At 37.8% G+C, this 27,565-nt stretch overlaps 1 protein-coding gene across 2 annotated transcripts; it reads right to left on the reverse strand.

Annotated features, from left to right (window-relative positions):
* Positions 1–1,946: 1,946 nt before the first annotated feature.
* TMEM182 (transmembrane protein 182) lies at positions 1,947–25,496 on the reverse strand. Of its 2 annotated transcripts, XM_068679937.1 has the most exons (5): positions 25,145–25,489; positions 24,611–24,710; positions 22,656–22,754; positions 13,775–13,912; positions 1,947–3,433 (listed from the first exon to the last, which is right to left on the reverse strand). In XM_068679937.1, the coding sequence occupies exons 1-5, from the start codon at positions 25,283–25,285 to the stop codon at positions 3,210–3,212; spliced, it is 702 nt and encodes a 233-aa protein (XP_068536038.1). In that variant the 5' UTR covers positions 25,286–25,489; the 3' UTR covers positions 1,947–3,209. The 2 variants fall into 2 exon arrangements, with proteins under 2 accessions (XP_068536038.1, XP_068536042.1); XM_068679941.1 differs by lacking the exon at positions 13,775–13,912 and having other exon boundaries at positions 25,145–25,496.
* Between the last annotated feature and the right edge of the window lie 2,069 nt (positions 25,497–27,565).

The following is a 27,565-nucleotide window of genomic DNA, read 5'->3' on the forward strand; positions in this document are numbered from 1 at the left end:
AAGGCCAAATCCTCTTCCATCTGTTTTTGTCGGCAGCTGCCTTTGCCACATCGTGTCAGCATGTCCACCAGGAATCCACAACAGCTGCACAGCAGGCTGGCAGAGGACTATGCAGAGACACAACCATCCTCCTTTCTTGCCCCCATCCCTTTATTTTTGTACTGCCTCTTTGGTGGGCTGTCACTGTTCTTGCCACATTTGCACTGGACAATCAGATGATCATCAGATTAAAACTAATCAGAAAATGTTTCTTACCTGTTCCTTTTACCATCACTTATCCAAACACGTGACTTAAAAAAAATATATCTTTATTTTTGATTTGACCACAGGCTGTTGAGCCAGCCAGGCAATTAAGAAACAACCCCTGTGCCCTATAGGTTTGTGAGGTATAGAGTTCTTTGACCAATTTCACTGAATATCATGATTGCATTATTTAATCCCCTTTGCAATTTTTTACCCAGCTTTAATCATGAAAATCCCTGCATCGCCGCCAAGGATTTTTCTGGACAAAAGGATGTTTGGAAGAATGCCATGGAACTAGCCTCCCTCGCTGGCCTGTCTTCCCAGAGCTCTGACAAACCCATTCCTTTGCACAGAGATTTTAATGAAATCAGAAGAACAAGAGTTAGACGATGCTTTTAGGTAATATTTATACGTAAATGCCTCCCCATCACGCTCAACACAATGCCCTGGTGCACAAGAGCTCTGCATTATGTGTTCAGCTATAGCCATGTCCTGGTGTGAGCAAGCCACCTGCCCACATAACTTCAGAAGGAACCCAACTATCAGCTCTGCAATCAGGAGAAAAAGATGGTATCCAGTTAAAGCAAATCGACAGAGTGAGTCAGAATGAAGAATGTATACATACTTAAGCAATTTCTACTGATGTCGAAAGGCTTCCTGAAGTTTTAAAGGAAACTCCTTGGATATGCAACAGCCATTATGCCCACAGTCTGACCCAGAGGGTTGCCTCCAAGAGAGGTTGCCTCGCACATAGGAGTAGCGCTAATTTAGGTTGCCTGCAAGAGAGGTTGCCTTGCACATAGGAGGGTAGCTAATTTAGCTGCATAATGGAGAGAGTTCTGAAGATGCACATGGGCTGAATTAAGGGCTCCACAGGAGCCTTTGGCTCATTCCTTGCAGAGTTTATTAGTTGCTGCTGCGCACATGGTTAGGTTTCTGGAAGAAGTCCAGCTCTGAGGCACCTCTCGATTCCTCCAGCTTCTAAAAGTTGCAAGAAAGTGGCTCAAGCATATTGCCCCCTCTAAGCTCTTGTGGAGAAGGACTCTCCCCCACAGAGAGCCAGACAGGGTTTGGGAGGGGTACCTAGCCAAATGACTGCTGATTATTGAATTTACCTCCCCAATTACCAGTGAGTATCCTAGGCTGTAAAGGGGGTAAATACCAACAGATTGTATTATTTGAGAAACAGTATGTGATTGTGTAATTAAGGGCAGGAATATAATACCATATGCACAAGGGGCAGGGTTAATTTCAGCCTTTCCTGATTAACCAAGGGCATTATTGTGTAACCCTAATGTTCTCCGGATGGCTATCATTTATATGGAGTTCACATATAAGTTTATGAATATTTGGTTAAAATTCACCCATCATACTCTCTGACACAGTAATTAAAAACACCATGTTAGCTGCCAATAAAAATATTTTTATGATTTGGTAATTATTCCAAACATCATAGCCCCATACTCTTCTACCCCCTGCCCTTGCCATCTTCCTGTTCTATATTGTATAAAGCTAATCTTGATGATGGAAAAATAAATAAGTAGCAGGGGAAGGCTGGAAATCTTCCAATCACAAAAGCTCCTGAAATGGAAGCAACATCCAATCTAGCCTACCACATCTTCTAGGTGGGCACTCCTTTCCTGCCTTTTAGTGATGCTTTTAGTATTCATAACAGCTGTGGAATTAAGCATTACGAACAAGAGGAAACCAACATGCAGTCTTTATTTTTCCCCATCAGTCTCAAACTACTCTGCATTGAGTTACAAAGTGAAAATGAACACACTCTCAGATGGATTTAATTTCAGCTTGGGCCCAATGCCAGACAAACCAAGTTTCCCCATTGTTAAAACTCCACTCCATCTTTTCCATATCATGCATACAGCCTCATCCTCACCCCATCTTACACGCACACACACACAAACACACACTCCAAGAACCAGTCACTCCTACAATACAGAACCAAATCCTCCTCCCCTGCTTTATTTGCTAGTGTCATTGCTTTCCTTGGGAAAAGCCAGGATCCACTAGTAGCCAGGATGGATTTGGTCTGTAATGTAGATCTTTAATATTTAAGAAAAATGATGGCCACATTAAACATACATTTTCATGTTGTAGGTATTATCTTCATAATAAACTTTTTTTGATTAAAAAAAAGCATTTTACACAACCAAGAAAATGGTTCAGGGAGGAGGAGCCAATTATTCCATTCAGAATAAAATGGTTAAAACTTGATTAAAATATTAATTAAAAATACAGTTTTGGCATAACTTTAACTAGTGAATAAAATATGGCATTTTGGCCTACAGAATCATGCAACAAACACAGATTTCAGAATATAGAGGTATACAGCTTTCAAATGCATACAGAAAGGAGAAACACATAACAGAAGTAGTTAAGCTTTTACATGTACAGACTAGCACCAAATCGCTGTTCACTGTAATTGTCTTCTCCCTTACCCTCTTCCCTTGGACTCTGCATGAACAACTGCACTCTATTTTTATAAAGTGCAGATAAGTTTGCTTGTATCAAAGCTAAGGCAAGTAGTGGAAAACAGGAGAGGAGGTAGATTGAATTACTGCATTTGAATGTTTATTTTCCCTCCATCTTTTACCATTCTCCACAAGCAGAAGCACAAGATACATGTTAAGAAATGTATAAAATGTTGATTTGGCCCATTTCACATTGGGCTTTCAGTTGCAGAATATTTTTGCCTTCCTCTGTTTGCAAAACTGCAAAAATGCTGCTAGTAGTACACTATGGTGAACCACGTGTACTTTCTAAAGAATTAAAAGCAACTAGCTAGGACTAAGGGTGATTTCTTCCTGTATTGAGTCCATCAGCCTTCAACAAATAACAGAAGAAATTCCAGAAGTGTGCCTGCATACTTAGGATTGCCATAACAGTAATAATGTATAAAATTGTGAATGAAGTTTTGCTAGGTTTCCTGTATTCCCTTCAGTATATGACTAGTCTGAGCGTAAATAAATGGCACGCCCTACCAACAAGAATAGCATTCCTGCTAATAATGCAAAAAATACTCCTATTGGAGCCAGCATAAAAGACCAGCCATAGCGTACATAAACAGCAAAGTCTGGGCAATCCAATTTTTTCATGTTTGTGTAGTTTTCCAGATCAGCCACCGCCTGGACCCAGATGACATACATCACAACTACGAGTGAGAACAAGACACCTGGAAAAGAAACGTCAGGTTTTAACGACAGTGTGAGACAAACACTGGGTGTACTTACTGGTTATACAATAATACCTAGAAACGCATCCACACTTGCGGCCCCCTCTGCAAAGCACAGTCAGCAACCACTGGATATTTTTTGCCTTTGGCTTTCTCTGACAAGCTTTGTCCCCACTTTGCTTCTGATTTGACTGAAAGTCATATTCCTATGACAAGGGATATATCTATTTTTGGTGGGCAGACCGAAACATGGGTGTGTTTAGGGACAAAATTCACTGTTTTGAATTCAGGTGCAAGGGGAGGAAGAAAGGGGAGGAAGAAAGGGGATATATGATATGATCCAGAAAACAAATTCTACATTTACTTCCCAAACTCTGATACTGTTCCTATCACAGGCTTCTGGATGAGGTATGAAAAGGAGGAAGGGATGGGAAATCTTTCTACTGTCTTCACCTCTCTACATTTTGCTTTTTTGTTTTTTTCCCTAAATGAAGGGGCATGGTTTAGAATATTTAGAGTATTCTACTCAAGTATTTTGCAGACAAATTCAAATGTATTCCATTTAAATCTTCCACATTAGAAAAGAAGTTGCAGGCTATTAGTATTAACTACTATGAAGCAGGCTATTAGTATTAACCTCAGATTATACAGAACAGTTTCCTGGAAGTAATCCACCACATAATTCACAGTATTTTCCCAACCACTCCTCTGAAAGGCCTTTGGATTGTTTACACGTGATAGCAATGGGAGCACATGTCCTTACAAACTTTGTTAATCTCTTTGTTACTATACACCAGAAGGAGATATAAGAATAAAGTGCTTTCCTAAGTATCAGTCACATGCCTGATAATTTATTTTAGTTTAGAGGAATGTTCCTCTTTATTTTAGTAAGAGGAGCACTTAAGAAATGCAAGCCTGCAGCACAGATGCTCTAGCAGAAAATCCACTGGAAAGTTGAGGGCACAAGTCTGAATTTTTTGCATGCTCCAGCCTGTACCCACATGCTCCCTGAGCTCCAGCTGTCATAGCACACTTACAAGCAGCAGGGTTATCTATTCCAACACTAAAATATTAGGGGGACGCCACCTATATTTTCCTGCCATGATGCTTAGGTACATCGTTAAAACCATAAGCCAGTGAAATACTTCTGGGAACACTTATTGCCAAACTTGAACCTACAGGCTGTAGAGCAGCAGAGTACAAGTCAAAGATATTTGAGGTCTCTAAATGTTTACATTGCAACCTTGAACAAATGTGACACTTGTGACAAAACCCACAAATGCTCTTTGTAAGTACCCATGGAGAGGTATTTGCCTCCAGACCCAGCTGTCCTGGTACCCTTTCATGGTTGCCTTTCCTTATCCCCATGCTGAGATGCTGCCTCACCACCTCTTGCCCTGCCATTGCTACCCAGTTACCAGGGAGCAACTCCTATCATCATTCTCTCATTTGCTTTGGGCAAAATCAGACAGGTTAGCTGCAGCAATTTAAATTGGTGACCTGTTGACATTCTTGTTGTTGCTTTGTTGTCAGAATGTAATAGGTTTACATTCTGGACATCCTGAACATCTGACAGGTGAAAGCTCCCAACTCAATGTTTATGAACGCTACCTTTTGAAGCCAGCCAAAAAAATGAACTGAATTAGTTAACCTGAGGCATAATCAAAAAGTGACTGAAAATCCCAAAGGATTTCCTGTCTATGAAATATACTAATATACTTCCAGGATTACATTTTTTTATGCAGGCTTGAATTCCTAATGAAGTTATTAAAACAAAACAAAACAAACAAACAAACAAAAACTAAACTCTAAAAGACATAAATTCAAATTTGAAAGTATTTTACCTACACAAAACTCAATTTGGATGGAATTTAGTGCTGCAACTGTATTAAACACACAGCTGGTGAAACAATCAGAGAGAAGGATCACCTCAGGGCCAGATATAAACAAAATAAGAAATTAAATTGAAGAATCTCCAAATATAAGTCAAATTGAGCAGAAGATTCCGCTAACAGAAGGTATAATGATAACAGATAATGTAGGCAACATAGGAAAATTAGAATCAACACAAATATTTGGAAAGATACATTGATAACACGGTAAAATCCACATGAACACTGGAACTTGCTTCATCAGATGGCTGTGACTGTTTAATTTGAAATGTCCAAAGTCTTCTTTTTATTTTATTCTCTACATTAGAGCAAACTTAATCCAGAAGAATAATAATTACAGAAAGTAGTGGTGTATATTCCCTTACTACAGCAGCAGGTAAGTATAACCAGGCCTTGCACATCTGGAATGCTTTCGACCTCTGGCAGGCACCCCGGCCAGACACAAAGTGAAGCAGCCCAGTTAGTCAGAAGCATTAAAGCAAGAGTCTTTCAGAGGTGTTTTAATTTCAAAATGGGAACCCCTTGCTCCTCAGGCAGTCTGAAGCAACCTCTAGTTAAACTAGAGACAGCTCCATGTAGGTGCAAAATAGCAAGCAGTTTTGCGAGTGGTAAAACAACTTTAGCTAAGTTAAAATCCATCAGGTGATATCACAGCAAGCTGCTAACTTGGGCCTGTATCAAATTCTTGGGTATGGAAATTTGCTGAAGAAATGTATGTCAGAGGTAAATGTCCATCTTTAAAACAGAAGAAAAAGAAAGGGAGAACATGTAAACTGTCTTAGTTAATTAAGGCACTAAAAAGAGTATTTAAGGGTTCTGACTACCTGCTAATGGAGGCTAATTAGTAGATATACTGTTCAGAGTGTTCAAGAAATGTCCTGAGCAGCAGAATCAGACTAAGTAAAAACTGGCCAAGTCCCACAGATCCAATAGGATTTTGTTTGTTAATGCCCTTCTTTTCTAATTTTCACAGAGTTATGATTTTGTGGGAGTTAAGCACTTACAGGGCAGTATACAGAGTCTCCTCTATGTTGTAAATGGTAACACAGAGAAAAAGAAAAACAGAGAAACATTTTTTCATACGCTGACCTGTTTTGTCTGTTTGGTCTTGTTTCCTGAGATGTTAGAGTACATTAGAAGCAGTAGTGAGAGCAGGGAAGCAGATCATATACTTCTATTATCACTAATGCATCTGCTGAAAATGTTTGATGTTTAGGGCCAGAGGCATTGGTTCCTTCCTATCCATTAAGCACTTCAGGTTGTGCTTAAATTTAAGCACATGTGCAAGTCTCTTTGACTTAAAGGGTTTTTCCTCGTGGCATCAACACTGATTGCATCAAAACACCAGATTCAAAGGCAAGTTATGAGCTTAATGAATGGTTACTATGGCTTGAATATTTATCTGCTTGTTAGATTCTAAAAGAATTATGTTTCTCTTCAGAGGATGTCTCCATGTCTGTTTGCATTGTTTCATTTTAATAAAACAGTGAGATGCTAGCTGTTCAAGAAAGGTTTGAAATAAAAGCAGTATCAAGAACAGAACACTTTGTTCAGTGGGCTGGGTAGCATGTAAGATTCAGATGCATATAATATGCAAGTTATTTTTTACAGACCACAAGATATTAATTTGGACTACACATTATGAACTACAATAGACATATCGATTTATAGTCAGAACTTTGTATGTCATTTACAAAAATGGAGATCAAAAGCTGTTTTGTAGAAAGAAAACTGAAGCATAGAAAAAAAAAATCTGATATTCAGAGGTTCTAAGTATTCACATTCTGTTCTGGCTTTCAAAGGAGTTTTGCTCCTCAAAGCTAAGGCAAATTTGCTTAACATAAGCAGAGTTGCTAATAAACACACATCTATCCATCTTCTGTCACTCCATCCTGCTACCTTGTGCATACATCTACACTACTTCTACACTGCAATATTCTGCTTTTGTTATTTATACTGGTTGGTGGGTTACCATTCACTGGATCATAATTTAAACCAAAGTAAAGTCATCTGATTGAAGACATAACAAAATCTTACTAAACAGTTGTCTATTGTGGTCTGCTTAAGTGTTTTAAAGTAGCTCCTAAAACAAACAAACAAACAAAATAAATAAAAACCTCCAAAATCACAGAATCACAGCACCACAGGATGACTTATGCTGGCAGGGCCCTCTAGAGGCCACCAGGCCCAAGCAGAAGCCACCCGGTGCAGGCTGCCCAGGCACATCTCCAGGCGGCTTCTGAAAGCCTCCAAGGAGGAGACCCCACAGCCTCTCTGGGCAGCCTGTGCCGGGGCTCAGTCACCCTCACAGTATCTCCTTATGTTTAGACAGAACTTCCTGCATTTGTCTGTGACCTCTTGTCCTGTCACTGAGCACCAGCGAGAAGATCCTGGCTCAGTCTTCATTGCACCCACCCTTCAGGTATTTATACACATCGATGAGATCCCCCCAAGTCTCCTCTTTCTGCCTGCCTCAGTTTATGTGTAGAGAACAGAGTATTTTTGAAGAAAAATCATTTATTGCAAAAAGTTAAAAATTAGTATGTTTTTACATCACCCCCAATCACAAGATTTAGACTTGATTTTGAAGAATCTAGTAGAGTCACTGAAACACTGGCAACTCAGAAGCATTGGCAATGACCATGTAAATGTGGAGATGAGAGTTAGGCTTTTTATTGCTGGAGAGTATTTTCTTAAATTTTGTACTGCTTGTGGAAGGCAACAGGGAGAATCCTTCTATTTATATAACTACTGCTATTCCATCCTCCTTCTGCATCAACAAGTTTGCCTCACCAGCTTGTCTCTTTCCTTCAAAATATTAGTCACGCCAATAGAGTTGAGAAAGCATCCATTATAACTGTGATAGGAAACTCCATTCATTATGAAGGAGAATATGCTAAAATGAATATATATTTATTCTGGGAAATCTGTTTCTGCACTCTTGTACTTACTATCTATCATGAATGTCATGAACTCCCATGGCCAAGCTTCCAGTCAAAATCACTGAGATTAAAAAACAAAACAAACAAACAAACAAAAAAACCCTCCAGAATTTCATGAAGCAGATATTTTTAGAAACAATGTATACTATGATGTATTTCTACATTTTCAGCATTTAGACCTTTTTCATAGCATGCGGATGTCCATTTGCCCTTGCCTTTTAGTGACTATAAAATAAAACAGCAGTTGCATGAATCAGGAATGATGGGGGAAATTATTCCTAGAACATGAAGTATGTCTGAGAGAGATTAAGACAAATAAATACTTCCCTCCTCCTCCTTTTTCTTTCTTTTTTTTCCCATTTTGCATTTTTTTAAGAACACACATGTTTGATACACAGCTCTGTGCAATGTGATAAGACATGGACTTCTCTGAGGTCACTCTTTTCTGTCTTTTGCATTTATTCTTTTGAATTTCTTTCAAACAAATACTTGTGCATATTGCAGAGGAAAAAGAATACAGAACCTTTAGAAATGTCTATGAATTCAAGAGGCAGTTTGCTGGCCTTTAGTACTTATTCTTCCCACGTAGAAATGCCTTTCACTTGTCAATGGTGAATGGCTGTTTATGGCATGAATCTTTTACTATGCAGACATGAAGACAAAAGGTCCTAGAAAGAATGATGTGAGCTTTTTACTTCTGCCTAAAAGTTTAGAACTCTTTCTCTCACTTGAGGAAAACTTGCATGTCTGTGTATATATATATTTTCTTTTCAATTGCATTTTTCTGTCCTTGTCCTTATTATAGATACTTCCACCTACTTTGGCCTCTTGTGACCTTTACTTTAAAAAATATGGTTTACATTCAACTCTAAAGTATTTGCAGAGGATCCCACTTTAGAGTTATGGTAGTTGGCACACATATCTCTGAAGACAGATTTTGTCCTCATCTAGGAGCTAGAATTAAAATATCAGCTTTTTCACTCTTTTGGCAGGAAGCAGAAGTCATATTTCTAATCTTGCGTCTTCACAAGGGTGTGATTCTGTAATGCTCTGTGCACATCGTGAGGTCTTGCTTGCCTGACATCAGTATGAAATGAAAGTTTTAACTAACATCCAGACATCTTGCAGGAAGAGGACTGGGATAATCTGAATTTTTATTGAAGGTTGCCCAAAGTGATTATTTTATGGCAGTTTCCCCTTCTTTTCCTATGACATTTGAAGAAATTATAGGGCTTCTTACATTTTGCGCTACCTTAGCTGCTGTTGTTCCATCCTCTGAGGCTGAAGACATGGAGGTGAGCTTGCAAAGAGACTGCTCGACTCATTGACTGTGGTATTGTTAAACTGATAGGCACTTTTTCCCCACAAGCATAGCACATGTTTCACCTGTAAATTTGGGTGAAACCTGAAAGCTTAATATGGAAAGTTGCTGGTCAATAAGCTTCCAACAGATACTAATAACTGTGTCTGCCTCTCCAGAGGCACCACTCAAGAGGAGAAGCTTGAAGCCTTTAGAATCACAGAATCATAGTATCATTCAGGTTGGAGAAGACCTCTAAGATCACCTAGTCCAACCTTTCTTAAATATCGGGATGAGCAAAAGGCAGGTGTGCAACCCTGCCACAGATCAGACATCAGAACTGCTCTTTAGGTACATTTGCTGATTTTCTGGGGCTCAGATCTGGGATGCTCTGGAGAACCTGCTGAGGCTTCCTTGGCCTTTGGAATATAACCTCTTCCAGTTCATCCACACGGGGACTAGTGGTGCTGGCAGAAAGACCTTCAGTCATAGAATCAGAGAATGGCTTGGATTGGAAGGAACCTTAAAGATCATCTAACTCCAACCCCCCTGCCATAGGCAGGGATGCCACCCACTAGATCAGGATGCTCAGAGCTTCATCTAACCTGGTCCTGAACAACACCAAATCCATTATCTTTCGAATTTAGAGACAGAGATGTTGTGCAGGACAGTTTCAAATGCTTTGGACAAGTCCTAGTTTAGACAAAACACAGCTTTAGGATGGCTAAATAGTTGACTTGAATCTCATTTACAATAACCTCATCACCTGCTTTCTGAACCCTAAGATGGGACAACAGATTATGCTACAAGCTTTTTCTTAATTTGAGGCAAAGTTTTTAACTGCTACCTAGTTTGTTAGTTAAGGTTGCAAAACAATACAATCCACTAGTGGGTATTAAAATTGATTCATATAGCATTCTTCTTTAAAGTGCAAAAGTAGGAAAATGGCTGATCTTCCTATCTTCTGCTTTCAGTCTTCTACAGAAAAGCTATGGTGACTGACTTCTTTCTCAGAAGCCTAATATTCTCCCTAGTATTACTGCCACTTGCATGTTGGCAGCGAAATAGCATGGACACATTGCCTGTGTGGGTACACTGACTTGTGAGAAGAGCTTTTGGTTTTGGTTTTGTGAGTGATCTAAAATGTTGAACAGGATAATGATATTTACAGTAAGTACCTTCCTCGAGCAGCTCAGCTCTACTGGTGTGACTGGGAGTAGATGCAGTTCCTCATTCAGGATAGGATAGTTCCTGATGATAGCTCCTCAGTCAGGAACTCTGTCCCCATAACCAAGCCAAAATGTCTTGTGCTATCCTAGTGGCTGCAGGGTCCAGTATTCTGTTACAACCACTTGCTTTTGGGAAATCACAACAGGATTTTGCTAAATATCCTTCCTTTTCCACAACAAAAACGGTAACATATAACACAGCCCTGCTCTGAATCTGTGGTTGAGAATAGTGCTGAAGCTGAAAGATACTAAGTATATGCATAGTAAAAGTCAGGATTTCCCTTAAAGAACATCTGCTATACAGATTCAAAGGGTGAGAGGGGCAAAGAGACAGGCCCAATGTCATATACAGGGTTAATAACACTCACTTAACTTCAAAAATCTAAAAACTTCCAACTCAGGATATTCTATGATTCTACTCTATAACTGTACTGGTCCAAGGACAGACCCCTGTACACCACTTGTCACCAGCCTCTACTTGGACATAGATCCATTGACCACCACTCTCTGAGTGTAACCTTCAAGCCAATTCCTTATCCACTGAATGGTCCACCCATCAAATTCATATTTCTCCAATTTGGAGATCAGGATGTCATGTGGGAGTATGTCAAAGGACTTGCAGAAGTCCAGGTAGATGGCATCAGTTGGTCTTCCTTTGTCAACTGATGCAGTCACTCCATCATGGAAAGCCACCACACTGTTCAGGCACTATTTGCCCTTGGTGAAGCCATGATGGCTGTCTTGGATCACCTCTTTGTTTTGCATGTGCCTTGACATTGCTTCCAGGAGAATCTTTTCCATAATCTTGCCAAGCCCAAAGGTACTTGATTTCTTATGTGACAAATGATAAATAAGTTGTGCCAGGGGAAGTATTGGACATTAGGAAGAATTTCTTCAGAGAGGGAGTTGTCAAACATAGGAACAGGCTGCCCAGAGAAGTGGTGGAGACCACATCCCTGGTGGTGTTTAAGAAACACATGGATGTGGCACTAAGGGACAAGGTCTAGTGATGGAATTCAGTAGGTTGGATTGAGAGCAGGTGGTCTTGAAGGTCTTTTTCAACCTAGATGATTCTATGACTCTATAGAGAATTCATCTGAGCTATCTTAGGCCCCTCCTTCAAGATGAAATGAATTGCCAGCTGGGGACTTCTTACTTCATTTTGACTGTTAATCAGTGTCATTGCTTCCAGCAGGCCTCTTAGGGAAGCCAAGGGTGACTAGCCCGGACCTGGGGATCTAACTTTCACTTGCCTAAAATGGGGTGAATGAAGTGACCCATGGTGGAAAAAAACACACTTCAGAGGGCTCCCCGCTAGTTCCTGGTGCTTTCCCATTTCCTCTCAAACTCTCTGCCAATTTCTAGAGACAGCAGAGATTTTTACAGATTACAAATGCAGAAAAAGAGCATGACTTACATGGGCTTTTAACCTACAAATCATTGCCAGAAAAAACAGAATTTCCAAGAGATTATGGATTTTTTTTTTCATGTCTTTTAAAAGTGGGCAAGAGTAATCCTCAAGGGAGCAAATGCAAGTATTCAGGATTTTTTTCAGCAACAATGTAAAATACTCTCCACACTTTGCTGAAGGTCCTTTACAAGTAAATTATGATAATTATTAATCTGTGTATGCAGAACTCCAAGGTGAAGTGGGTAAGCAGTATCAGCAGATCAATAAGGGAAGCAGAGAGCCCGGGCCTTTTGATTTTGGCATGGGTGCTCTGCTCCATAGCACAATCCTGCTCTTAGAACTGACTCTCACCAGGCTGTATACAATTTAGAATGGTGATTGAGCACATATTATCATTTATATCCTGCCCAATTTCTGTCTTATACATCTTCCCAGACTCTTCAAGATTAACAGAACAGTGTCCCAAAAAGCTGGTCAAATCAGCTGAATCCTGGAAGGATGCATCCTACATATTTGCATATATATAACTCATATCAAGCCGTTAGGGCAATGAAGCTGGTGAAGGGTCTAGAGAACAAGTCTTATGAGGAGTGGCTGAGGAAGCTGGGGTTGTCTAGCTTGGAGAAAAGAAGGCTTAGGAGAGACCTTATTGTGCCATACAATTACCTCAAAGGAGGTGGTAGTGAGGTGGGGGTTGGGCTCTTCTCCCAAGCACAAAGTGATACAATGAGGTAAAATGACATCAAGTTGCACCAGGGCAGGTTTAGGTTGAATATCAGGAGAAATTTCTTTACTGAAGGGGTTGTGTGGCACTGAAATATGCTACTCAGGGAAGTGGTTGAGTCACCATTCCTGGAGGTCTTCAAGAAACGCACAGAACTTAGTAGCAGGATTTAGTGGTGGATTTATCAGTACTAAGTTAAAAGTTGGACTAGGTGATCTTGATGATCTTTTCCAACCTGAATAATTGTATGATTCTATGATTATATGTGGGTTATGAGGAAAGAGGTAATTCAGTTATTAACTATGTTTCATTCACAGAGGTTTAGAGCTTCCACTTACTTATATTTGACAGCTATTTTGTGCATTCCAATCACATACAAAAAATGTCTCCTATTCTTGTCACGTGAATGTGCTGTGTCTTGCAACTTCTTTAGAGTCTTAGAGTCTACCATTACCATCTTCATTGCTTTTGTGCCACTGATTAAAAAACCTCTTCTTAGCTAAAGCCCTTGAGAGTCCTTCAAGGCAGCATCCCTAAATATGCATTCCTTTTCCTGCTAAATAATTAGTTTGAAATTGAAAAGAGATTCCATGAATGGTTCTAGAATTTTTTTTTTGTTTTTATCTTAATCAAAAGGTAGCTTTTTGAATGGCTTTATGACTAAATAACTGTGGAAAGAATTGTCTCCAAGGCAGGTGCTCTAAAAGCCAAAGGACAGAGGTATGGACTTTTTGTTTCTTTTACCCATGATTAATATAAGTTTTGTCACAGAAAATGGGGTGAAATACCTCATATCTTTTCTATTCTAACAGCTTTAATTGACTGAGCAAACAGTATACCCACCAGCAATGATGTAAAAGCCTCCTCCTGCTTTGTACAGAATGTGGCTGGCAAAAGGAGCTGCACAGATGATGAAGAAACTAGCCATCACAATAGTGAGCACTCCCAGGAGCATAAGAACTGTCCAAAAACCTCGATAAACTGGAGAAAGGGAAGAAAGAAAAAAGCAAACAACACTTTTTAGAACTTAAACAAGTGACGTATTTGGTTAACAATACTTTTTCCTTTCCTCTTCTCTTTTCACTTTCCTTATTAACAAACCAAACATTCATTCCATTGTGTGTGCACCTTATATATCATGTGGATCGAAGTAGGTTTGGACCCCAGTTCTTATCTGATGATCACGGAAAATAAGATGTAAGTTACCACGAATGAAATCCATATGCTTAATATTTAGACAGTGACTTGCAACATAGCAAATTTATGCTTTTTAGAAAATGGTGCACCAAAGGTGTAGCAATGATACTTTGGAGTAAATGATTGGACTGACTGGATATAATTGTTTTACCAAAATTGACTGGAGAAGCAGAGAATTCTAACATTTTGACATTATTAGTGCTCAGAACCTCTCACCAAAAGCAATCTTTAAGTTCTCTACAATTTACTAGTGGATAATTCTCCTTACATATAGTATATTCAATACAGAGAAATTTAAGCAGGAAAGAAGTGCAACTTAAAAATGTAAACTGAAAAAAAAAAAAACACAACACTTTTTTTTTTTTAACCAGCCTATTCCTGCTCTAATGCTCTCTGTATTTTATTAAATTTAAAATGTGATGTTTCAGAAGTCCCTGTTAGACAGTGCCAAGCAGTGCTGAATTAATGGATGCAGCTGGTGATAAATGAGCCGAGAGTTTTGTGACATACTCTGGCCAAAAGAGTCTTTCTAACAATTATTTTTTAGCTGGTTAATTGCACATCCATTTAACAAAGTCATCATTTTACAAATGCTACAAGAGTGACATAAATTTCTCCCATGAATTTAAAAATTGGTACATTAACACAACCCATTAGTAAAATTATGAGTTGCAAAGATCTCCATCGTCAGATCTGAAAATCTTGAAGCACTGACAATTCAGTCAGTGAAAAACATTTCCACCCAACTGAGAGAAAGCATATAAGCCAGCTGGCATGTCAGAAAAAGTGAGTCACAAAAGAAACTGCCACTTATCATTTGACAGCACCTACTTACTGTTATAGCAAAACACAACTAAGCAACTATTATACTGGTTCAACTCCTGAAACTTTCAAATCCATTCAGACTGCTAAAGCCAGCTTGGAATAATTCTGGTTTGCTCTCATCTAAAGACCGAAGGTGCGCTAGACATTATCAGATTGTGTTTCCCACTAATGTGTTTCAAAAATTTACAGTTTTCAACTTGACCAGCTTAACTCATGTTAAAGTATACATCATCTTGCCTACCTAAGCCCTGTAAATGTATTAGCTAGATCACATTCACCGCATCACATTAGACACACTTTTTAAATAACAACCTTTTTAATCTAGGCAAAGATTCACAGACATAATTTTCTGCCACAATGATCAGCAGATTTGGGCACAGGGAAGATGAATGTGTCTGAAAGTAGTTGGCAGAAGGGCTAAAACTGTGTTTTGGTTCATCTCCAATACAAGGCTTCCTTCCACATAAACAAATAAATATGAAAATAGTAGGTAAGAGATAAGGCTGTGGTTCAGCAAATCAGTTAAGTGTGTGTTCTGCTTTAAGTACTCTAATTCTTATGGGATTGAGGCACCTGTTTAAAGTTAAACACATTGTTAAATGATTCACTTAATGCAAATGGACAGTGAATGGAGACCTAGAAAGGTAAATCTCTCAAGTCCTTTGGTCTTGGGTATTTGAAGCAATTTCATATTATTTTACTCATGGGTCTACTTTGCTAAGCTTCATCGCAGTCCCCAAGTCCATGGGACATTACTTCCTCATTTAAAACCTAATACTGCTAAATCAGCCTATAACCACCCAACTCTTTTACATGGATGGCCCAAGGTACTTCAAAGTCATGCTACATAATAGGACACATTGGCCAAAATGGACCTTGAAAAAGCTTACTTCAATATCATTATGGTCAGTCACTGAAGTTATATAGCACTGTTTCTGTTTTCTGAATGGATGAGGACACAAGCTTCTCCAGCATTACAAAATTAGTGTGCAGCCTCATTATATATTCTTTGTACAGGAACTTTGAAGATGGTTTTTAGTGAACTTTTATCAGAAAAGCTTGATTTCCTCAAATATTCCTGAAAACTAAACATAAATGGAGTACAAATGTACCTGATGAAAATCTATTTAAACCTCTCTGTGACTATACAAGAGAAAATCTGTTTCTCTGCTCCAACAGCGTAACTGTTTTATGCATTATATATGAAATACAGATTTGACCTAGCTATCACCTGAAATAAGCTTCCGTTGTATTCCTCTATACATAATTATTTTCTCTAGAGAATCATGGAGATATTCTGATGATCCTAATACTCGTTTATCTAGCTAACTCCATTGTTAAACATCAATTAGAAAATGAAGAAGACAGGAAAAAGTCTTCAATGCTCTCAGATTTGTGACTTTTCATGCAAATACTTACCCCTTCTAATCTACAAGACAGGAAGTCATTAAGGCCATTTTTGGCACAAGTCCAAATAAACACCCTAAGAGCATCTAGACTTTTTATTTAATAATGAAATTAAAATGCAACCATTCTCCTGCAGAGAAGACTTCACTTATTTCATATTCAGACCATTTTTACCCAGACCACACCTCCTACCTTCTCTGTTTAGATGGGCAAGATCGCTTCCCGTGGAGCTAACCATTCAAAATTACAGTGCAGCCCTATTGCAGTCACTAGCTTAGCTGGCATCAACAGATGAACACAAAAGAGGTGGTTGAAATAAACCTACCTAAGGATGAAATTCTTAAGTCAAAGACTCTGCTGCTCTAGGATTGAGGCGATCTTTGGCAGATAAAATAACAACTGAAGACACTGTTTTGAATTATGATTCTTTATAATATATATATTTTTTTAATATGCTTCTTTATATAAAAGGGATGACACTGTGATCCAAGCAGTCTGTTTCAACTGTGGTTCAGTGTACATACACAGGATGTTAAGAGAAGTTTGCACCTTTTCAAGTCCCACTGAAGCAGTTTATAAGATAGCCCATGTTCTGGTCCAAACAAGGAATGCCCTTGCCTCTGTAAAGAGCAGGCACTAAGTAAATGAACCTTACAGATATGTCAGAATTAGCTACCTCAAGTACTTGCGTTATTCCAAGTATTTCCTGCAGTGGAAGAAATAAAGTACAAGCGCTACCGCAAAGTCTGAGGTAAACCTATCTGTAGTGTTAACCTTAGATATCATTGCTCTACGTTGCGAGAGTGCTAAACAGAGGTTCTGTAACTTCTCTTGGTAAGCTGTCCCTTCATCAGGGTACAACATTTGTCTTGGTAGTGACAGGCAGGCCTAAAAATAACATAGTACTTAGAGGAAAACAGGAGTACAGCCAGAATGCTTGTCTTTGAGCTCTGCACCATTCAGTCTACATACCATGAGAATATTGCAGCTGAATTATATTACTTTCAAATTGCGTGACCTGTGATTTTGCCTTTCCACCTGGTTTTCTCCTAAATGAGAAACTTAGATTAACTAACTAACCTAGATTCCTCCGGAGACTTCTGCATCATTTGAAAACCAGCTGAAGTATCACATTTTATGTAAGGGACTGAATTTTGGAGAAGTGGCTGAAAAGTATCAAAAGTTCCCTTTTCATGTATAGGAGATCCCAACCCTGTTTAGAAACTGATGCCACAGTTTCCTATTTTCAGATGTTACTGGTGCTTGATATGGAAATAAGTAATAATATATTTGACACAGTTGCACAATGATGTCACCTAAAAGACACATTTTTTATGTAGTAGCAATGCACACCTCAAAACCTCCATAATGGGCTATTCAGGAGCAGGTTAACTAATAATACAATGCAACACCCATCTATAAACTAAAGATATTGACACCAAACTCATGAAACCACACCACATACTTTATTGCCCTTGCCAACTTCAAGTCCTTCAAAATCTTAGCCATGTAAAAGACTTGGCCCACTCTTTTCCTATGGCCTACAAAAAATAATAATAGTATATATATATAAATAAAAATCAATATTGAACAAGAATTATTAAGTCCTACAAACCTGAACATATTTTTGAAGCATGTGTGAGTTCAGTGCTTCATAAACATTACAAAGAATCATTAAAATGACTTGGAAAAGTTGTCGTGATTTTTCACCCACAAACTCAGGTCCTAAAGTGAACCTAACCTTTCCTGTGATTTGGCTAAATAGTGCATTGCAGAATATCTTTTTTACCTCTTTATTTAATTGAAGTGATATCAAAATGATTTTGACAAGAGGCATCAAAATGCCAGTACCGATATAAAATACGATGAAAGGTAAAATGCCTGAACTGTTCTATATCTAAAGTATCTTCTCTGCAGATAAACAACTGCAAATGTGATCACAGCTCTCAGCAGCAGCACCTGAGACACATCTAGCAACACAATAAACCTTGCAAAACTTTTATCAGTTTCACTCAGTACCCTTTATTATCCCTTAGTAGTAATAATCTTTTTTTTTTCAAATAACCTTAACAGTAAAATAAATACAATATTCACATTATGAATACATTGCTTTTTTAAATACTTCTTGCTTTATCACTGCTCAGTGGCTGGGGAGTTCTTCCTTAGTAAATGTACTGTATTACAACCTCTCACAGGCAATTATGTGACCGTATTACATAACAGCATTTTTTGCCCTAAAAATAGGCTAACTCTAGCATCTCACTATACAGTTATTATTTTCAGATTTCATTGCTGATATTTCCTAGATTACTTTAGGTTAATTTCAGCCCAGCAACAAACCTGCCAATAAATTTGATCACACCAATTTAGGTGTAATAGTTGCTGAACCAGAACTTCTCTTCAGTCCTATAAACATTCTGTATTCCACATTATATTAGGCACTACTTCAAATGCTGGCAATGTGCCCAGTACTGGACAAAATAAGATACAAATGGTCAGGAAAAAAAAAGTACTAGCAGCTACAAATCAGAGTATTAAACTGATGTGTCAGTGCAGCCCCATTAAATTGTTTCCAATTTAACCTCAGAAGTTGCTGGGGCAATTTACAACAGTTAAGAAAATACTGCATATTTCCAAATAAACTTGCATTTTTTTTATATTTATTTTTTAATTGATGACTTGATTAAGTGATAGATCTTATACTCTTATATTATCTTATATTCCTTTTTCTTAGGAATTATGATTATCTCACTGTTGCAATATGGGACTACTTGTATGAGTAAGGACTTTGTACAGTAAAAGAGAGTTTTATAAAAGTATGATATCCTTGAATATCAATGTTAAGTAATCCAGTGATGTGATACCATGAATTAATCTAGCTTGCAAAGAATTATTATTTAAGTAATATAATTATAAAAATGCATATATAAGTATGCTTATTTTAGCATAAAATATTTAGAATAAAATAAATAAAGGTCACTATTCTGGTACTTTTATTGTATGGGTTATTTTTTTTAAATTATTATTCCTAGGTTGTAGTCTGTTGCACATATGTTTGTGAATCATCATATAAATGAATCTGCTGGTGACACAATGAGGTGCTGTCTGTCCTCTTAATAGCTGCACATTGTAATAGCTGTCACTATAAAACATTGTAACATCACAGAAAGTCACTAGAGTCAGGCTTCCCTGACTTCATTTAGATGTCTATTTCAGGCTAAGATAAATGACATGGCCTGCAAATTTGTTTAAGTGCATAACTATAAATGATGGCTAGCACAGCTGTAGACTGCACTTTACACTGCAGGTAGGTGATCCACCAAGATGCTTAACAAAACCAATGAATGAACAAAGCCATAGTACTTGTGATTAAGATACAGAAAGCTGCAATTTCAAAACAGTACTAACCCACCCTTCCAAGCTGATCATATATCTGACAGTAATGATGAAAGGAAATCTGAGACAATAAAACATGCATTTGAATCCCCAATGTCAGCGTCACTGTAGGCTTTTCTGTCTTCACATTTCCATCTAAGGCTATAACTCTTCACAGCAAGAACTCATAGTCTAGGTTTCTGTAAGAGGATGAACCAGGCCCTTTGTGTAAAGCATACTAACACACTAAACTTCAAGGTCTTCAGAGTTTGAGTTTTTTTGGGAACTATCAAACACCTTAAAACCAACACATGAAAAAATCTAAATAAACTAAGAGAGGATAGATCAAGCCTTTTTTGAATTATGGCCATGGCCCAGAAAAACTCTGAGGCAAATTCTTACAGATACTAAAGCCAAAGGAGTTATGTCAACAGAGGACTTCATTCAGTCACTCCACTCAAAAATCATCAGAGATTTTATAGTCCTCAGGAAACTTATTTTTGCCTGAGTCATCCTAGCTGGATGGTAACATGGCACTCCAGCTACACACCACAGTTGTGTTTTCACTAGGGTCTGTAATTAAATCCAATTTGCTCTGACAAGTTCTCATAGTCTCTTAAAGCTGAGTTGTCTGTAAAAGAAGGTGTATGCCTTTGCTTGTTCAGAAAGTAACAGTTCTGTTAACATGAAGTTAGAGATTTTTAGAAAATTGTGTTGCACATCCACACTTGATTTCTCTAATGAGTTTAAAGCTTTTTATTCAACTGTTTATTTTTCAGCAAACTATTTTTCAGATGACAGGATATTTCTTCTTATCCATTCCTAATTAAAATATGATTTGGGTGTCTTATGAAAAATGTGGTGAAAAATCTTTCTGAAAGGACCAGGAGTGGTGGATTATTATTTTATTTTTTTTTCCCCAAAGTGATAGCTTTTGAGAAAGATATAAGCCATGAAAAAGGAAATACTGTACCAAGACACAGTAGCAAAACCAAAAAAGAAATGAAACGAGAACCCTAATCTTTTGGTAGTGCCCTTTTGTTCTATGTTTTGTTGACAGAAGGTATTAGATGCAGCCAAGTGGATGTACAAATAGCTGACAAAATATTTTTTTGCATGAAATCAGATGGAGGGCTTTCTCCACTGACTAATTCAGAGAAGCATTTCCTCCACTGTGAATCAGAAAGACAACAACTTTCTAGTATTTCTTAATTTAGTAACTGCAGATTCAGTGAGGTTTTAAAAGCCTGTTTGCCAAATATCACAGGCTGGACTGTCGAAGTACACTAGAAGAGGAATGAATTTTGAACTAACAGAAGAGATGATGATATAACCTTCTTAATAAAAAGTTGTGGAAGATTCTTGAACAAGTATACCTGCTCTAGATGCTGAAAATGAACTGGTGGCATAAAAAAAACTTCTCCAGTTTTAATAAGCTCCAAAGCAATCCAACTGTATCTATTTATACAGCAGGAATGGCTCTGAATATACTCTACCTGGGCCAGCATCTATAGTACAGTTCTGTCTATTTTTAATCTTGTAATATAAAATATAGATAGGAAAATTATATTTGAGCAGTGGTTCTTTTGGCAAACATTAACTGAAATTAATTAAACTTTTGATGATATTCCTTCTCATTTCTTTATTCTTTGTTTGTCCACTTCTGTGTAATCATGCAATATGATTTGAAGATCTTTTGTGAATGTATGAGTGAATGGTGGAATACAAACTCTGTCTAGATTATTACGAGCAGATGACTCGTCACTTTCAAATGGAAAGATAAACTGTTCTAGATGTGCTTCGAAGGTACGGATTAGATCTCTGACTCTGAATGGTGAGGTATTAATTCTTCCTGGACAAACAGTTCATAATTTCTGAAGATTAACAGAACTGTTACCAGTCCAACTTCTTTTTCATGTCTGCAGCATAAAAAATGGATTCTGAAGACACTTCAAAGTCAGCAAAGGTATAATTACAGCTTCAGGGATCACTTAAGTCATTGAGTCAGCAGGCTTGGAGACATGCAGCATCCCCACATCACAGGTTATTTAAAAAGTCACATGAAATAGGCATCAGAAGCAATATTTTCAAATACATTTGCATAAAGCCCTTGATCTGATGAAATGTGACCAATTTTTTAAGTGGAGTAGTAAAAACAGAGCTTTCCAGGCATTATTCGAGTATAAGGTTTTCGATTCTGTGTATTTTACATATACATACGTATGTCTGTTATTACACTATAGTTTCTCGGTGTTATTATCTCAGTTTAAGATATCAAGTATTTTGAAATGTTATAGAATATATATATTTTTTCAAAAATAACTTAATTTACAAAACAAGATTGCACATTGCTACACTCTTGGTCTACATTATTCATGTATGGCACACACTGTTCAGACTAATTTTAGCGCTGCAACTTCCTATAGTGTCAGTGGAGAGAAACTGGCACCTCCAGCACTTGGTGCAGTATATCTGGGTTATTTGAATAAACTTAGATGGTATCAAGGCCCCTCTTTTCCCTTCTCATAAAGTAAAAGAGCAATATAATTCCACATGTGGTTATTTATCTGACAAGAAATAGTTTAATTGGGATATATGAGAAGAAGTATTTGTTTAATGCATTCAGCCCAAGGAAGATACTTTTTCTGTATGAAAAAGAAATGATTCACTAAAAAGAAATGTTTCTGGTTTTAGAAATGATTTTCATTCTGCCATTATACTTAAAGCTATGCATTCATTTAAGTGCTTTGCTAAATAGTGTCTTAAATATGTGTGTTGTAAAAGTATGAGGAGTATGAAATACCAAAACTCTGCAAATTAAACTGTGTGGAGTGATAATGCTGTTTTGTACTGAAGCATCCAAATTGTTTTCTTGAAACTATAGGCACTGTATCCATTTGCAGCCAAAAAAAATACTTACTGACTGCAGAGTCATAGGAGGTTGAGTTGTGTTCATCTCGGATATGAGGAAATGGTGAGAGGTATGCATGAGTACAGTTCTTAGAAGGTGACTGGTTGGCTAAAAGAAAAAGAGAAAAAAAGATTAATGCCTTAGAAATACAATATTTTGTGCCTGTTTTTCAAATAGGTAAACTGAGTTTCATAGGTCAAGATTCCAGGTTCCTTCCCAGGCAGTAGCTCTACAGTGGATTTTGTGTTGGTAATAGATACCAGCCTTGATATCCAGCCAAGGATATTCCTTAAAGGGCGGCTCAGATTTGTACTACGGGAACAGTAAAGAAGCCTCTCTTGAGAGAAGGGTCTGGTACGCTGCAATTTATATGCAATGCCTATGTATGCTTTTATACGAATACGTTCTTTTCTCTTGTGAAGGTTAATTATTTCTGTCTCATTACTGCATATCCCACCAAAACAAACAAACAACAACAAAACCAGGAAATTAATTTTTCTCTTGTGAAAAGATAATGACAAATACCGAGCATCTTCAGAAATTTTACATTCCCAACAACTATGAGTTCATACTATGGAATCAATACCTCCAGAGAAGTGTTATTTCACCTTTTTTTATTAAATGCTTATAAAAACATCATCTTCTTCTTTGCAAAGGGTAAAGGCTTTCTATAGTTTAAATCACCTTCACATTTCATATTCTTGACTGCAGAATTCTCCAGATAAAGAGCAAGGGGAAATTAACTGCAGTGAATATTACATTTGCCACCTAAGACCAACCAACATATTTAGAAAAATATGGATATTGAAATAAAAATGGTATGATGGCACCTCCTTTTCTCAAGAATTGTGGAAATCTCGCAATAAGGAGAGGGAGCGCTGTATATCACGAGTAGGGTCAAACACAGTAGAAGTTTTGCTCAGTCTCTTCTTCATTGGAAAATCTGGTGGCAAAAAAACTCACTATCTTCCAGAATCCTGGCATGTAGTGAAAGAAAACAGGTCATCCATACAATTAGAAGAGGGATTTTTCTGGAAAGGATGTGTATGACACAGTTCTCACCATCGAATTGCTCGTGCCCTCCTTAAGCTACTCATAGAACTAGCTGGAAAAATAGTGCAGGCAAAAACTCACAGACCATCCTAACCACAAGGATCTTTTTCCAAAGTTACAGACATAAACAATTAACAATTAAGACTATTAACAACAAAAAGCAAGAGACTGTCCTGATAAGAAGGGACTCAGACTTAACAGGACAGGTATAACATAGAACTATATCCTAGGATCATAGAATGTCTTGGGTTGGAAGAGACCTTATAGATCTCCAACTCCAAACCCCCTGCCATGAGCAGGGACACCTCCCACCAGAGCAGGTTGCTCAAAGCCCCATCCAGCCTGGCCTTGAGCACCTCCAGAGATGCCCCTCCAGGGCATCCACAGCTTCTCTGGGCAACCCGGGCCAGTGCCTCACCACGTTGTGAGTGAAAAAATTCCTCCTATCTTATCTAAAACTCCCCTCTTTTAGTTTGAAACCATTTCCCCTTGTTCTGTCATTGTCTGCCCGAGCAAAACGTTGTTCTCCATCTTTTTTGTAAGTGCCCTTTAGGTACTGAAAAACTGCAATAAGGTGACTCCTGAGCCTTCTCTTCTTCAGGCTGAACAGCCCCGGCTCTCACAGACTGTCTTCACAGAAGAAGAATAACAAAGGAGAAGAATAACGTAACACTTGATGAATAAACTGATACTTAGACATATATGATTATGTCCTGGGGATTCCTTTAGTACAAATTACGAAAGTGTTTGTCACTTTTAAATTTATTTAAAGATAGCTGAAGAACTAAAGAAGCTGAACAAAACTGAGTGATTCACAATCACTCAGAAAAAAAAAAAAAAAAAAAAAAGGAAAAAAAAGAACTTTGAAATCAAACTACTGTAGATAACAACAAAGGAAAAGAGTTACTTACTGTACCAGAACTTCCACATGCTGGAGTTATGTTCTACTACATTTCCACTAAACCAACACCTCCAGAAGAAACCTTCATGATGGAAAGTGGCCTTCTCTCCCTACGGAAAAAATAAATAAATAAATAAATAAATAAATAAATAAATAAAAATCCATTACCATACCCTTTTTCAGCTACCTGAAAGAATCAAATTCACATGAACTTAGATGTTTAGGTAAAAAATAATACCACCACAATGAATCATAGACTGCATGAAGGTTAGCTATAGTACATCTATATAGTTACATTTCCTTTGAAAGACTGTCATATCACAAAAGTTGTATCACAAAAGACAAATTATTTTTGGAGTTGATAATAATTGCTTAAAAGAGGTTTTGAAGTAGCCTTGAAGTAGCCTTGTTTTGAAGCAGCAGATTTCCAGAAGGTCAAAATGAACATGATCAAAAGTTCCTAGTGAAGTGTATTTTTACAAAATAAATACATCCAAGAAACAACCAATATATAATTCCCATTACAAATAAAATCCATACTAACCCCAATATCTTCTGGTGCTTTTGAACATTTTCCTATTTCCGTAGCAAGAAGCCAATAATCAGTTCCAAACGCCACCAAAAAAAGCAAAACCCCTAGAGCTGCAAAGAAACCTCCAAAAAATATTCCTACACTCAGTTTCATTATCAAAGTTATCTTAAAAAAATGCAAGTATTTTTTTAAAATTACTGAAGAAGAAATTGTAGAAGAAAATTATTGTGCAAATGACTAGAAAGTTTGGATAATACAGCTCATGTTTGAAGAAGTTCCTCCTTGCTTGACTTTCTCCGTGTTTCTCGATGCCCTGTGAGCTGATTTGCGTCTCCTAATTTGTGTTCCATGTGGCTGACTCAAGACTGACAGATGAAAAGGGCCATCTATTTTAGGACACTGATGGCAGAGCTTCATTCTGTTTCTCTGTCTGGGCGAGGCCAGTCAGAAATAGCTGACCTTCCCATAACTAATCAGGGATTGACTTGAAATATTATTGCAGCTGGTACATCAAAATCAGTGGAGACGGAGGTGGAGCTGCAATGGCTCTGTCAGTCCACGTGAACTGTGTTACAGAGCCCAGAGTAGCAGTAAGGACTTGCAAAATTCAGAATTGGAGGTGAAAACTTGCCTGTCTACTAGCAGGGAAGGATATATGAACACTTTGAAAGTTACTATAAATCACTTCACTAAATTAAGATTGCGTTTGTTTGTTTCTTTATGGAACTCTGAAAACATGTCAGCCAAATCACAGAGATGCCTTTGGAAAGTCCTGACCTTTATTGCACATACACTTAGCTTTACAAATTTGCATCTTACCTGTAAAGTAATAGCTTTAATGACACTAAGCATTTAACTGCTTTATTTGTTCCCATTCAATTTATTTGCATATCTGACAAATGCAAGCAAATAAAACCAAGAACATCCTAAAAATGAAAAAGTGAAACCAATTCCTGCATCACATCTCCCAAGCACCTGGTATAGAAATATCAAACTTTTTAAAAAAGAAGACACTTTCCCATCTGTGTTCCTTGGACATTTTGGAAAGTGATCAGGTAGCACATTTAAATTCCAATGACTCACTGCATAAGAAAAAGGCTTTTCCAAAAATTCTTGTAATGCCAAGGAAGCCTTCTCTGCCATCTCCAGTGAATTACAGGGTTTCCTCCTGTAGAGATCTGTTGAGTTTGTACCATGCATCAGATCCTGCAGTTCTTACCCAATAAAATTCCACTGGTGTTATCTATCACTGGAGTAAATAATCCTCACTGCTTTCCTGTGCTGGGAAGTGCTGTAACCAAGAGAAAGATGAAGTCAATTCACTCCATAAAATACGTGTTGCAAAATTTTATTGCAACAGATTTAGCTCTTAGGAATTCCTACTGCCAATGCCCACTCAGACAGTACTGCAGTGTGCTCACGGAGAGTAACGGAAAAGACTGTTTCTACCTGCTCTCACTTCCAGACAGGTGAAGCAGAGATGTGTCCTGAGTGTTTTCATAACACTACATTATCTGCCTAATGCCTTCTTTGTTTATTACGATTCATATTTTATTCAAACTTGATACTATACTAATTTAATACAGAAGCATTTCTGATATTTTCTGGCCCTTCTGCACTGCCCAGTTTCAGTGCAGAATAGTAAACAGATTTCCAGTCAAACAGAGTCTTTGTGTCATGTTTTATTTCCCTGGCAGACACAGATGCAGTTCATTTTGCTATACTTGAAGGGGATCTTTGGAGAGTATGCTATTAAAGAACAATAAGCAAAAAAATAATATTAATATTCAGAAAAAGAACATAGAATGTGTTATAGCAGGAAATAAAGCATATTTTAGAGCATATTTTAGAAAAACATTACTTGCTAGTTAGAATAATTCTGTGATTCTATGATTCTATGATTCTATGATTCTATGCTAGTTAGAATAATGTCCGGTCAAAATAGAAGAAATAGAAAAAGTCAGATTCAGCTCAGAACTAACCTGTTCAAATTTAGACAACTTCATGTGAGCTAGATGTCCTTCCATTTTAATCAATACAGATCTAATAAATGCAAATGGTAGCTCCAGCTAGTTCTCAGGGGATCCTGCTGGCTTACAGCTGCCACTCTAGAGGTCAATGTTTGTCTCCTGGCTTTAACTACATTTGCTAGCACCACACAGGGGTCTTAGGTACCCACCTGAAAAGGCACTAGGAGTGAGGGTGACTAAATCAAGCCTGGAAAGAGGGATACAGCTGCCTTGCCATCATTCCCTACCATTCCCCACCAGTACCACCGGATACTCCAGCATGTCTAATACATCTACATTTGGCAAAGAGGGATGACGAAGGACTTAGAGGAGATCCACACTTTTCATAAATGACTGCTACGGGCCAAGTTCACATCACCTAAAACTGATGCTAGATACCTCTGTTTAGATGACTGAAACCAGT

The sequence above is a fragment of the Anas acuta genome, chromosome 1 (genome assembly GCF_963932015.1).
Source record: "Anas acuta chromosome 1, bAnaAcu1.1, whole genome shotgun sequence".
NCBI lineage: Eukaryota > Metazoa > Chordata > Aves > Anseriformes > Anatidae > Anas > Anas acuta.

Bases quoted from the DNA above. Each gene is read 5' to 3' on its own strand.
- TMEM182 (XM_068679937.1), bottom strand. From the start codon at position 25,285: ATGAAACTGAGTGTAGGAATATTTTTTGGAGGTTTCTTTGCAGCTCTA. The intron at 24,711-25,144 runs GTTAGTATGGAT...TTTTTTCCGTAG, and splicing joins AAGCACCAGAAGATATTGGG to GGAGAGAAGGCCACTTTCCA. The intron at 22,755-24,610 runs GTAAGTAACTCT...TTTTTCTTTTAG, and splicing joins CATGTGGAAGTTCTGGTACA to CCAACCAGTCACCTTCTAAG.